This window comes from Carcharodon carcharias, chromosome 9 (genome assembly GCF_017639515.1).
Source record: "Carcharodon carcharias isolate sCarCar2 chromosome 9, sCarCar2.pri, whole genome shotgun sequence".
In the NCBI taxonomy this organism is placed as follows: domain Eukaryota; kingdom Metazoa; phylum Chordata; class Chondrichthyes; order Lamniformes; family Lamnidae; genus Carcharodon; species Carcharodon carcharias.
In genome coordinates, this window is record NC_054475.1 from 30,781,895 (window position 1) to 30,795,293 (window position 13,399).

At 42.8% G+C, this 13,399-nt stretch overlaps 1 protein-coding gene across 6 annotated transcripts in view; it reads left to right on the forward strand.

The window, feature by feature from the left end:
* Nucleotides 1-2,191: 2,191 nt before the first annotated feature.
* Nucleotides 2,192-13,399, forward strand: part of LOC121281836 (chemokine-like protein TAFA-5) — a 352,162-nt gene continuing 340,954 nt past the window's right edge. For 4 of the 6 annotated variants that reach the window (XM_041194880.1, XM_041194881.1, XM_041194876.1 and 1 more), the window contains exon 1: nucleotides 10,264-10,704. In XM_041194880.1, coding sequence (XP_041050814.1) covers nucleotides 10,611-10,704 — 94 coding nt within the window. In that variant the 5' untranslated portion in view covers nucleotides 10,264-10,610. Of the gene's footprint in view, nucleotides 2,586-10,263; nucleotides 10,705-13,399 lie in introns of those variants that run through there. The other 2 variants (XM_041194877.1, XM_041194879.1) reach the window with 1 other exon arrangement.

Consider the following 13,399-nt stretch of genomic DNA (forward strand, 5'->3'; position numbering starts at 1 on the left):
CTGAAGCGTAATTGTGTTTTCACCTTCACAGATGCCGCCTGTCCTGCTGAGTGTTTCCAGCATTGTATGTTTCCATATCAGATTTCCAGCATCTGCAGTATTTTGCTTTTGTAATGAATATGCATAAAAGATGGAGAAAATCTGGGGGTAGCTTAATTTGGTCTTTATGTTATTTTTCCCTGAGATTGCTCAATCTTTCCACAGGGTATTCATTTGTGATAAACTTGACTTAGGCTGTTGGAATGGTCTAGAATAATGCAAAGTGAAATTTAATGCAGCTGAGTGTGAAATGATTAATTTTGTTTGAAAGAATGAGGAGAGGCAATATAAAATACAATTTTAAAGAAGGAGCAGGCACAAAGGGAGCTGGGAGTACATGTGCATTAATATTTGAAGGTAGAGGGGCAGGTTGAGAAAACACCAGGGATGCAGGCTTTAGAAATAGGAGCGTAGAGAGCAAAATGAAGTAAAGGTGAACCTGTTTTTTAAAAAAAACCCTGGTTCTGCCTCAACAGGGGCATTGTGTCCAATTGGGGCTCCACACTTGAGGAAGGATGTGAAGGCAGTAGAGGGAGTGCAGAAAAGATTCATGAGAATAGTTCTGGGGGTGAGGAACTTCAGCCACATGGATAGGTTGGAGAATCTGGGGCTGTTCTTCTTGGAGAAGAGAAGATTAAGAGATTTGTCAGAGATGTTCAAAATCATGAGGGTCTGGACAGAGTAGATAGAGAGAAGCTCTTCCCATTGATTATACTTTCCCTCAATTATTATGTTATCACCATTCTGTTTAACAATAATAATAATAGAGATAAAAACAAAAAACTGCGGATGCTGGAAATCTAAAACAAAAACAGAATTACCTGGAAAAACTCAGCAGGCCTGGCAGCATCGGCGGAGAAAAGAGTTGACGTTTCGAGTCCTCATGACCTTTCCACAACTGTCAAACGTCAACTCTTTTCTTCTCCGCCGATGTTGCCAGACCTGCTGAGTTTTTCCAGATAATTCTGTTTTTGTTTTGCTTTCTTACGTCGTTCGCTGACCCTGTTTCCGTGAGAATCCACATCAGCGGATGAAGGAACTGTGCGGTTTAAGAGTATGTTGATAAGGCTGATTGATCAATAAGCCCTTGGATGCAATTTTAAATGAGCAAAAGCTGAGCCGAGGTGAAGATGCTTGCTTGTGTCAGTCTGCTCTGCTTCCTGAAATACGCGTGCTATTTATACAGTCGAAAGTGTCCAAGGCATCTGGAACGGACTTGGCATAGAAGTTTGTGGGCACCGGCTACTAAATAGTGAGAGCCCGAAAAATGCAAGACTTGCCTCAATTAGGTTTCGATTGGGAAAAAAAATGCACCCGATTTTTTTGGCTCTATAAGGCCTTGCATTGTTAAAACTTATTTCACACCAGCACCACATAACTGGCAGATATAGGTGGCGCAATAGTCTTCTAAGCTCCCGCAATCTGTTCAATGGAATTACATTCGCAGCATTATTCTTTCACATGTCTATATAGGTGAAATGACACAGTTGATGTGAATTACTTTGAAAATGTCACCTTTCCCTTCCAGGCGGCTCAATAAATTGCATCTTAGCCACGAATCCTGACAGTTTTCTGGAGGGATTTCCACAGGTTAAAATATAACCCAGTGTAGATACATATGTTATCCTTCAATTATAAAAATGCTTTTTAAAGTTGCCCTTCCCTCCCCCTCTTCAGTTTTATTTTTCATTGATGGATGTCACTCTAGCCTTTCGAAGTACGGGCTTTAAACAGAACAAAGGTATTTTCTACGCAGCTTGATGCTAAAGAGTATGAACAACTCACAGACATCTATTTAACTGTGGGACTATAATGCCTGACGATGGCTCGGATTGTTATATTGGATGTAAGGTGGCTGGATTTTCTCTATAAGTGGTTTACAGATCCCTACAGGGACTGACATATCCAGGTAGGTCCACTCACGCACACCTGCGAATTTGTTCAATGCAGGTTGTTGGAGATTGTTAAAATAAATGGTTCCCCTCTCAGTCAGAATGGTGCATATTTATTGTGCAGAATGTGCTGTATCGTACTATCCTTGACTTGGCGCACGACAAGACATCAGCAAGCTGACTGAGTGCTAAAGGGAACACATCCAGCGATTGGGACGGGCGCCGTCCAGAGTGCTGAAGGGGTATCGCTCCGTCTCTTGAACCAACCGTGATCTTGAAAGCTGACAGCAGAAACGGCGAGAACTGAAACCAACTCCGCACATGCATTTTGGTTCATTTCCGGGCGGTTTGCAAACCGCGCTCTTTGTCGCCGCCTTCCCAGTTTCGCTTCTTTCTCTTTCAAAGTAACCCTGCAGGGCTCCTCTGTGCGAGAGTGAGGCCAGTTTATTTGCTCTAAGCACCACTACCGAAATTGAAACATGGTGTCCAGGTCAGCGTTGAATTGTGTCCCAGAAGATCACTTTGGAGGAAGGTTCTGATTTTACAGGAGTCCCGCTGGCCACTTCAGATGGAAGGGTATTTGCTGGAACAGTAACATGCCATCAACTTTTTGGTTTCTAGCCATACTTTCTGCACTTCTTATTGCATTTTGTAGTAAGTATACTTCAATTATTTTTAGAGAAATACTTATGTGATTTCGGGAGAAATTAACATAAATTCAGTCGCGCGGCATAATAACTGTTGTTTCTGGACTGAACTTGTATTTCAGCAATGTTATTGTTTTATATATAAAGTATACCAAAATGGTAACTACTCACAATATAAAATCGCTTTTGAGGATACAAAGGCTTTTAAAATGCAATGTATTTAACAGTGATGCACCCTTGCAAATAGTATGCTATACATGGAAAGACGGAGTAAATATCAGTCGTCTCGAAGCGGCTTGCATATCACCCCAAGCTGGTGACGTGTTAGGCATTCTGCTTTCCTTTCTGTTTATTTCGTATATTATAGTTCTACGTGGTTCCCACCGTTGTGATGGTTAGGTAAGGCTGGCTGGCAGCGTTAAAACCGCCTGTTTAATACGGCTGAATAAGTAGATGAGGCTCCCTCGATATTACGTTACTTCTATTCCCCATAACTTGGCAGTTACTCCAGTCAAACATCATGGCAGGAAAATCGATGTTCCACAGGGTGGAATTGGGAGTTAATTCCCAGCTGCCAATGCTGCTGTTACCTCCGTGCACGATTCCATCGCGCAGAGGTTTTGGCTGGGACCCCGAATTCCCATGTACCCTTCCTGGTCTCGGTGTTGAATACAGACTTCCAGGCAAGGCTGAAATGCCAGACAGCAATGGATATTGTGAAATCTCATCAGAAATATTCTGGTGCCCACCATGCATTGCTGCAAATTCTTATGGTGCTTTATTGGTGTGTTTAAGGAGGGGGAGGGGGGTGGGGGACACGAACCAGCGACGCCTGTGCTCTGATCGGAAGGGGGTGAGAAAGCGGCAGTAAATCCGGAGTATATCGGCGAGGCTCGCAAAATAATGGAGATAGGTTATCATTGAGCGATTATGATACATCCTAAAACAGGTTTACAGAAAGACGAGGAAGTTAGGTAAAAGCTGCCAGACCTGCTGGGTTTTTCCAGGTATTTTTGTATTTGTTGAGGAAGTTAGGTATTGGGTTTTTGGAATTGCTTTTAATGACTTTAGACAAATGTATTTTGTCCTATATGTGACAATTGAATAGATTACTTAAATCAGGCAGCAAAACACCAGGCACTGAAAAAGTATCTTTATATCGTCTTTTCAACGAGCAAATGTCTTTAGAATGCTACAGTAAGTATTGGTCATACAGATCGGTCAGTAAGCTTTACTTTCCGGAGTGGAGTCAAAGCTTCTGTTTCCAATTATAAAAATGACTGTAAAACGCATCTTAAACAACTATGACCAACATTGTACCTGGGCACAACTTTATGGGAATCCTAGTTTGAAAGCAAACCTGAAGCAAGACAACAGTCAGTCTAAAACTCAAACTAAAACCCATTGCAGCGCAAGCGCTCCTTGTCCTGAAGTTTATCAACTCAATGGCGCCTCCAGTGTTCAGGCACGGTCGTGACACTTCGGTTTCCCCGGTTAGCCACTTCAATCCGCCATAGACATTGACATTCAGCTACTGGTACCAGAAGTGGTGCTGGACTCATAGTGGTCGCGGATTAGTTTGTGTACATTTGATAGAGCTCATTTACTCATGGGAAGTGTCGTCATCGCTTATGTGTTATATTAGGACCTGCAGGTTCTTACAGCTGAAGGCATATCACCATGCTCTATAGTTAGTGGAGGTGTAGGGCCTTAGCTTTCACTGCAGTGTTATGCTATCAATTTGGATGCCCGATTCCCACAGATGATGTGGCAGCGTGAGTCGTCCTGCAATAAATGAAGTCAGTAACTCATTCCTAACAGCACCACCAGTTATTGTCGCCTTATAAGAATCCCACATTTACAAATAGATACTAATCTTAACTCTAACACCATACTGGCAAATTCATAATTTAAACCATTTAAAAGCTAACTGTACACTCTCCGTTCTAATGAACTTTCTGAAAACATTTGGAAATTTGAATCACCAAACATCTGCTCTATGCCAGAATTTAAGAAAACAACCATCAATGAATCAGAACAGCAAGGGGGGAGGCCATTTGGCCAGTTAAGTCCATGCCAGCACTCTGTAGAGCAATCCAATCAGTCCCATTCCCCATTCTATTCCCATAGATCTGTTAGTTTATTGAGCTCAAGTACTCATCCAATTTCCTTCCGAAATCGTTCATCATCCCTGCTTCCAGCACCCTTGTAAGTAGAGAGTTGCAGGTCATACCACTCACTGTATAAAATATTTCTTTTTCACCGTTACCACTGCCCCCCCCCCACCCCCCATTTCTTAAAATTGTGTTCCCATCAGCTAATGGGAACAACTTTTCTTTATCGACCTTCTCTAAACCTTTCATGATCTTATACATCTCTATCAAATCTTCTCTCAGTCTCCTTTGTTCCAAGGAGCCCAATCTAATTCTTCAATGTAATCTTGTAGCTAAATCACCCACACCCATCCCGCACACACCCCCCCTTCTCTCCCCGCCCCCCCCCCCCCACCACCACCACACCACCCCCCCCCCCCCCCCCCCCCCCCACCCCATCCCTGGATTCATTTTGGTAAATCTACTTTGTACCCTGTCAAGGACCCTCACATCCTTCCCAAAGTGTGGTGACCAAAACTGGATGCAATGCATTGGCTGTGGCCTAACCAGAGCTTAATACAAGTTCTGCACAACCTCCAAACTTTTCTGCTCAATATCTTTATTTCTAAGGTATATGATCTGCTAACTGCTCTCTCAGTATGTCCAACCACCTTCAGAGATATATGCACATGAAGCCCCAGGCCCTTCTGTACACTTTTTTTTAGAGCTGTGTCATTTAGTTTCTATTGTCTCTCCCTATTCCTTCTGCCAAAGGGTTTCACCTCACATTCCTCTGTATCAACATCCATTGGTTTGAGATGCATACAGAACCACAGCAAACTCATGGCTATAAATACCTCCCTAGCATGCTTCTGGCAACAAACTCAGGAACTTGACACATGAGGGTTTTGACAAGGTGGATTGTGTTTTCTGTACTGTGAAGATACTTAAAATAATAGCAGAGATAAGGAGTTCCCTGGATGTCAAACCCAAGTGATTTGAGTCGATCTCCTCCTGGGATTTGCATTGTTTTGCTTCAGAATCAGGTCTAGAGATAACCCCAACTTTGCAATGGAATTTTAGCGCTAATCTTAATGTTGAGGTATAAACATAGTCTGATAGCAAATGAACACTCGCAATGATCTCATTACAGTCGTGGTAACACTGTGATGCTTTATATCATTTTTTTTTCAGGCAATATGACAATTAAAAAAAAATCATTCACAGGGCTTCACTGGCTGGGCCAGCATTTATTGCCCATCCCTTGTTACCCTTGAGAAAGTGGTGGTGAGCTGCCTTCTTGAACTGCTGCAGTCTATGTGATGTGGGTACACCCGCAGTGCAGTTAGGAAGGGAGTTCCAGGATTTTGACTCATCGACAGTGAAGGAATGATGATATATTTCCAAGTCAGAATGGTGAGTGACTTGGAGGGGAACTTCTAAGTGGTGGTGTTCCCATCTATCTGCTGCCCTTGTCCTTCTAGATGGTAGTGGTGGTGGGTTTGGAAGGTGTTATCGAAGGAGCCTTGTTGAATTCCTGCAGTGCATCTTGTAGATGGTACAGACTGCTGTTAACATGCGTTAATGGTGGAGGGAGTGAATATTTGTGGATGTGGTGCCAATCAAGCAGGCTGCTTTGTCCTGCATGGTGTCAAGCTTCTAGAGTGTTGTGGGAGCTGCACTCATCCAGGCAAGTGTTCCATCACACTCCTGACTTGTGCCTTGTAGATGATGGACAGGCTTTTGGAAGTCAGGAGGTGGGTTATTCATAGCACTATTCCTAGCCTCTGATCAGCTCTTGTAGCCATTGTATTTATATGGCTAGTCCAGTTCAGTTTCTGGTCAATAGTAACCCCCAGGATATTGACAGTGGAGGATTCAGTGATGGTAATGTCATCGAACACCAAGGGGCATTGGTTAGATTCTCTCTTGTTTAAGATGGTCATTGCCTGACACTTGTGCGGTATGAATGTTACTTGCCACTGTCAGCCCAAGCCTCAATATTGTCCAGGCTTGCTGCATTTGGACATGAACTGCTTCAGTATCTGAGGAGTCATGAATGGTGCTGAACATTGTGCAATCATCAGGGAACACCCCCACTTCTGACCTCATGATGGAAGGGAGGTCATTGATGAAGAAACTGAAGATGGTTGGGCTGAGGACACTACCCTGAATGATGTGCAGGAGCTGAGATGACTGACCTCCAACAACCATAAACACCTTTCTTTGTACTAAGTATGACTCCAACCAGCAGAGAGCTCTCCCCTGATCCCCATTGACTCCAATTTTGCTAGGGCTCCTTGATGCCACACTCTGTCAAATGCTGCCTTGATGTCAAGGGCAGTCACTCTTACCTCATCTCGGTAGTTCAGCTCTTTTGTCCATGTTTGAACCAAGGTTGTAGTGAGGTCATGAGCTGAGTGGCCCTGGTGGAACCCAAACTGGGCATTAGTGAGCAGGTTATTGCTAAACAAGTGCCGCTTAAAAGCACTGTTAATGACTCTTCCATTACTTTACTGGTGATGGAGACTCAACCGATGGGGTGGTAATTGGCCGGTTTGGATTTGTCCTGCTTTTTGTGTACAGGACATATCTGGGCAATTTTCCACATAGTAGGGTAGATGCCAGTGTTGTAGCTGTACTGGAACTGCTTGGCAAGGGGCGCTGCAAGTCTTCAGTACTGTTGCTGGAATATTGTCAGGGCTCATTGCCTTTGCAGCATCCAGTGCCTTTAGCCATTTCTTGATATCAGGTGGAGTGAATCCAATTGGCTGAAGACTGGCATTTGTGATGCTGGGGACCTCCGGAGGTCACAGGGGCGCACACACTAGAAGATAAGATCTAGACAGACAGCGCTAAGAAGTTTCTTTTCCCATAACTCGGGATTCAGGTTTCCTGCTTTCCTCATTCTCTACATGTAATTTTATACGTAGCCCTGTCATGGTCGCTGGCCGACACATTAGCAACATCTAAAGACGAATTGCATTCTTCACGGTACTGAGCTGACTGCAGCCGGATTAACAGATCAACACTTCGAGAACGCTGGTTATGAACACATGGGAAGGCGATGACTATTGCGCGTAACTTGGGTTTGCATACAGTATGATCATAAGGCCTTGCTACAAGATTTATAACGAGACACAAAACCTGTTGGCGATTGTTCTTTATCACTTTAACAGATATAAAAGCTCGCTTAAGATTTTGCATCACATATCAAAAACTGGCCAATGTTCATTCAAAGGGTTGCACTGATTAATCGCTTGGTTAGAACATTTTCGGAAGGTTGATTTTGGAATAAGATTTAAAAAAGCATTGTGACGGTGGAACCTGTGCGCTTGTTGGACAAATTTCTGTGCCGTTAATCCCGCCGTTTCATTACTTGAGAGTTTACCAGAATGACGTAAAGGAGAACTGGTGAAAGCGTTATTGTTTATACTTTTTGTCCGGCAGGTAGCATTGAAAGTAAGCTCCCTCAAGCTTTATCGATGCACTTTAGTTTGCAACAATAGGTTGCACGAAAGCAACAGTTTTTAAATTGAAAAAATGCTGAAATCACTCGTCGTCGCCACCTTGCGGCTAGCTAAATAACATAGGCGTGCAGCCTCTCACCATTTCAAATTGAGTGAAGGGCTCAGGGGCTTACAACTCAATCCATCATTTCCCAACACGCGATTACGGTAGCCATTTCGGCACATAATAAAATAAATATCGCAAAACACGATTAAATTAAAACATCTTGGATTCCTATCGCATCTCAAACGCATTAAAACATCCCAAGACAATTGATAGAGGCTCAGTGAAAAAATCATATCATAACGTAGCTGCGAGTTCTGTCCATTTCAGCACCATTTGTCCGAATGGACGGTCTAATATTAATGACAATCTAATGTCCGATTAACTTTCAGATTGTTGCTTTACAAATTGCTGCAACCACTAACATTTGTTGCACTGACTAGTAGCTATTTTTTTTTCAACACTAATATGTTAATTTGCGCGAAGCATAATATTATTGACCTTTTTCCTGATTTATTGTTGCAGCTGTTCCTATACTCAAAGTATTTTTAAAATATACGGAACATTTTACAAATACCCCCCATGACGATTTAAACACAACAGCAAGTCAAGCCACTGGCATTTTAAAGTTATATTTTGGTTGGTGTTATGTTTGAGATGCTGTGAGCTGGTATAACATCTTGCGAATTTCAGAGAGCGATTCCATAGCGTGTAGGCGATGCTCGCTTTATATTCCTGTTGATTTCCGTGCTCTGCAACAAATGTACTGTTACTCAGAACGTACGCCGAGTGAAAGGTACTTAGAACTAAACGGGCTGATAATTAGAGTCGGTCGATACAACCTTACTAGTGGAGAAATGTCTTGACTACACGAAGTAGGAGTCTGAATGGTGCTTTTAGATGGTTAATGGTGCTAATGAATCGATTCATTGTCAGCGTTTTAATTAAAAAGCGTGAAATATATTCAACCAGACCATGTCGCAGAGTGTTGCACTCTGAAAGAGGAATGTTTCATGTTTCTGCACCGTTTATTACCGGGAATTGTTAACAATATTTATGCGCAGTACACTAAAGGTATTTAATACAACAGCGCTGAACACTTTGCCACCCGGCTCCTTTAGAAACACAGGCAGGGAGCAATTGATTTCGCAAATTTAGCTCCACTGCTCTCGGGTACTCAGATTTCAGAAACACCTTTAACCAAACTGTCAGATAATAGGTGGATTCTTTTCAATAAAATTGAAAAGCAAATTATTTTTAAGATCCTTGTTTTTTCCTGGTTTATCTCGTAGCCTAATATTTAATTAGGGACTTTATTTAAATAGAAAACACCCTTAACGACAAGCTTATAATCTTAATTGTGTGCACACAGATTGACACAGTAATCATTGAATACTGTAGAAATGTAGATATCTTAAAGGGAGTTAGTCCGAAGCAAAAATGGAATGACCTCTGATGGAGTTGGAGGTTGATATTTATAGACAGGGAACATCAAGTGAGCACAAGCTGCGATTTCCAGCACATCATAAGCGTGTAATCTTTAACGAGTACTTTTATTCGTTAAAGCTTTACAAAACAAAGGCAGTTTGTATCTCAGGCCAACCGCACTATTTTAACCCAGTTGAACGATTGGGAAGTTATTAAATCTTGCTTCAATAGAGTTAATCAGCCATTTTCTAGCACGCTTTGAATAAAAAAAAAGCGTAAGCGTTCAGCTGGGTTTCTCAAAATGAAAGTTATAAAAATAGTTGGGCTGGTACAAAATGATTCACGGTGGTTATTGAAGCATAAGAAGCGAGCGGGAGTATTTTATTTGCCATGTCGTTGGCTGGGCTACCTTAAGAGAAACAATCTGCAGCGGGGATGGATTGTGCATCACGCGCTGCACAAACTTTTTTTCTCCCCGCACTGAAAGGAAAAGCCAGGCTCTCTAGCATGAACCTGCCAGTGACACGCCAGTCAGTAAATTAAACACCCTTGACTTATTTATGGGCCGACCGCAGCACAGGCAGGGTTAATTACGCGCTGTTGCATATCTGGATAATTACAACAGGCGATCAATAGACGCTGCCAAGCAGTGACTAGCTGCAGTTGGAGACCTCGTTGCTGCAGGGATCAAGCAGTATGTGGTTCTTATAGCGTGGAAGAGGATGATAAAGGGCAGCGATCGGGGCTTTTATAACCCAGATGCACATCCCGCCGTGTGGATCTCGGGGTGTATGCTAAGTGGATTCGCGCGATCGTTGACAGTCCAGGCTGGAGATTTACACAGGTGCCTTGTTTTTGGATAGTGTCTTTTTATTTTTATTTTTTTTGGAAATCGCTAGCCGACTTCTGGGGCTTGAATGTGGAGAGAGATCTACATGTGTGGTCCTGGTGTGGGTCAGGCGCACAGAAGCTGAGCTCCGAAGCTGGGGGATCCGAACATGTTGCCCGGCTGGAGAGGGCTTTGCACTGGGGCAGGGACAGCACTTTGCTGCCTCCTCGTCTGGATCATCTACTCGCACTTAGTCAAAGAAGGTAAACCGGCGCCTATCGTGATAAATAGCACTGCAATATTCTGTCACAGCTTTCCTTAAAGGTAGCCTGATAAAGTTAAAGTGCTAAATACTGGAGGGTTTTGCTACCGGTGACATTCTGCTTTTCATTCTGTGCCTCCCAACATTTCAAATGTCTTTACTCCAACCATATACTTGTTTCGCCCTGTTATGTTGGGCACGGAGCTTACATAACGAGCAGGACATATACGTAGCGGCTGTGCTTACTGAGATGAATGTACATCTCTGCCTTAGAAACAAGCTTAGACATCTATACACGCCTGCGTAATTACAGAAAATATGTACGCATTCTCTCTCGCGTAAATGGGCATGACTGCATTTAGTGTACATGGTGCTTATATTGTAAATGTATGTAACTAAACACACATTCACACAGGTATTCCAGCGAATTTAACCTTGCGATTATATATGCGGGTTTATCTACAGTGATAAAGTGCCAGCGTATTTAATTTCGCGCGGCTTCCAGTGAACGTTAAACAGGGCGAGAGAAATTAACTGCTGGAGATGACTGAACTCCTCGTCTATTTCTTCCGGGAAAAGAATAGCTCAATAGTTTCAAAAGCCGGCAGCGTTGAATCCTGGGTCGCACACCACCCGAGACACGAATCAATTTCCCTATTCTTGTGTCTGCCAACTTGTGGCCCAGGATTTGAAAATAACTGGTAAATAAGGTGACCGAGCTTTAGCTTCTGAGTACTATCTCAGGGTTGGAGCAGACTCCTCAATGCACCGAGGCGGGTTGCTGCACGGGAGCAGTTGCAGAGAGGATTGAGCCTCGCAGTTTGCGTAAATGACCAGCATGAGAATGACAAAGTTATCGCGGAAGCATAATTTGCTGAGAGTCATTTTCGCGTTTATTACTTTTTGGATACATAGATTGCCGATAGAAGGTGCCTGGGGGCGCTCGAGGCTCTCAACAGCGAACTTAACATTGAACAGCAAACGCTGGAGCAGTCCTGGCACTCGAAGCCGATACATAAATATGCAAGAGTTGCTCATGCCCTGTGAATGAACACGCGGCTCTGCACTCCATTCGAAAGGGGTGCGAGGTTAAGTAATCATGGTGCCTTTTGCAGATCTTCATACAAAAGCAAAATACTGCGGATGCTGGGAAATCAGATTTAAAGGCAGAAAATGCTGGGAGCGGTAAACATTTCAGGTCGATGACCTTTCGCTCAGAACTCATGTTCTGTTCTGAGGAGTGGCCATGGATCGTTAACCCTGTTTTCTCTCTCTACAGTTGCTGCATGATCTGCTGAGCATTTCCAGACCCTCCTAGTTTTACTTACCCATTTGGCCCTGTTTTTTTTAAAGCATCTGCTGCAGTTGCAACTCTCGATTCCAATTTCTAAAACTCAGGTGGTGTTGACAGGGATATAGTTGGGAAGGGCTGTTTTCTTCAAAGTTTCAAGCATGGGAAATAATATGCAAGGAATTTTGGGTTGTCACAATTTCAATTCGGTCTTGAAACATTTCATACGGAAATTGCTGGATGAGATTGAAATGTATTTATTCCCTGCCGTGTGTTACAACATATAATGAAGTGGAGTCAAGGATAAAATGCAGTTTACTCAGTCAGTGAGCTAAAACAGATTACCTTTCACAAGGGCAAAACCATAACTTCATAACTATCCCCTCAGACTTCTGAATTATGGGATAGGGAATTTAAAGCAAAGTTCAAAGTCACAAATCCTACCTAAATGTATGACCAGTGTGAATAGAAATTAAAGAATGGTTCAATGGTATGGACTTAGATGGAATGAAATTAGCAGGTATGCAATCAAAACAGAAAATGTTGGAAAAACTTAGGTCTGGCAGCATCATTTATTTATTTTCTTTATTTTTTTATTTATTCATATCAGTTGTTTCTAGGCTGTACTTTCACAGAGCACTGACCCTTCTGCTTTTAACACATTTTGCTATCTTACCTTTATGCCACTATCACCACCATCTTTAGTCTTTAACACTACCATTAACACCCATTTTGTCACGTGTCCATGACATCTTTGTAAATCTCTGCTGAGCTTCCACCATCCCTGACCTTCTATTTTGCTTCACCTGCTCCATCCCCTCTTAAACAGTATAAATCTACTCTTTAGCTCTGAGGATGAGTCATATGGACTTGAAATTTTAACTCTGTTTCTCACTCCACAGATGCTGCTAGACCTGCTGAGCTTTTCCAGCATTTTCTGTTTTTATTTCAGATTTCCAGTATCCACAGTATTTTGCTTTTATCATTGCAGGTATGCTTTCCGATTGGATAAGTACCTGTCCGTCTGAGAGATTCCTAGCTAAACCTTACAAATCTTACAACGCTTACTTTCTCAATATGATGCATCTGTGCTGTGCAAAAGTATAAACCCGTTTGACATGTACACATTACTGCTGCTAAATGTTTTGCACGCAAACAACAGCAGAAAGAGAATGCAATGGCTGATACTGTTTCCCAAGTTCATCCATGCCATACGTCTCTCTTCCATGGAGAGTGCCTGCAACAACCTGCTTAGGCTTCCTGTAATGCAGCTCTGAATTGATCAGTAGGGGGTGCACAAAAGCAGTGTGGTTTGATTGTCTAATTTTACTCTTCTCAAACCAAGGTAACCACTGCACCTCAATAAGCACTGCCCTAGATAGCCTCCAGTGAGGTCAGAAACTCA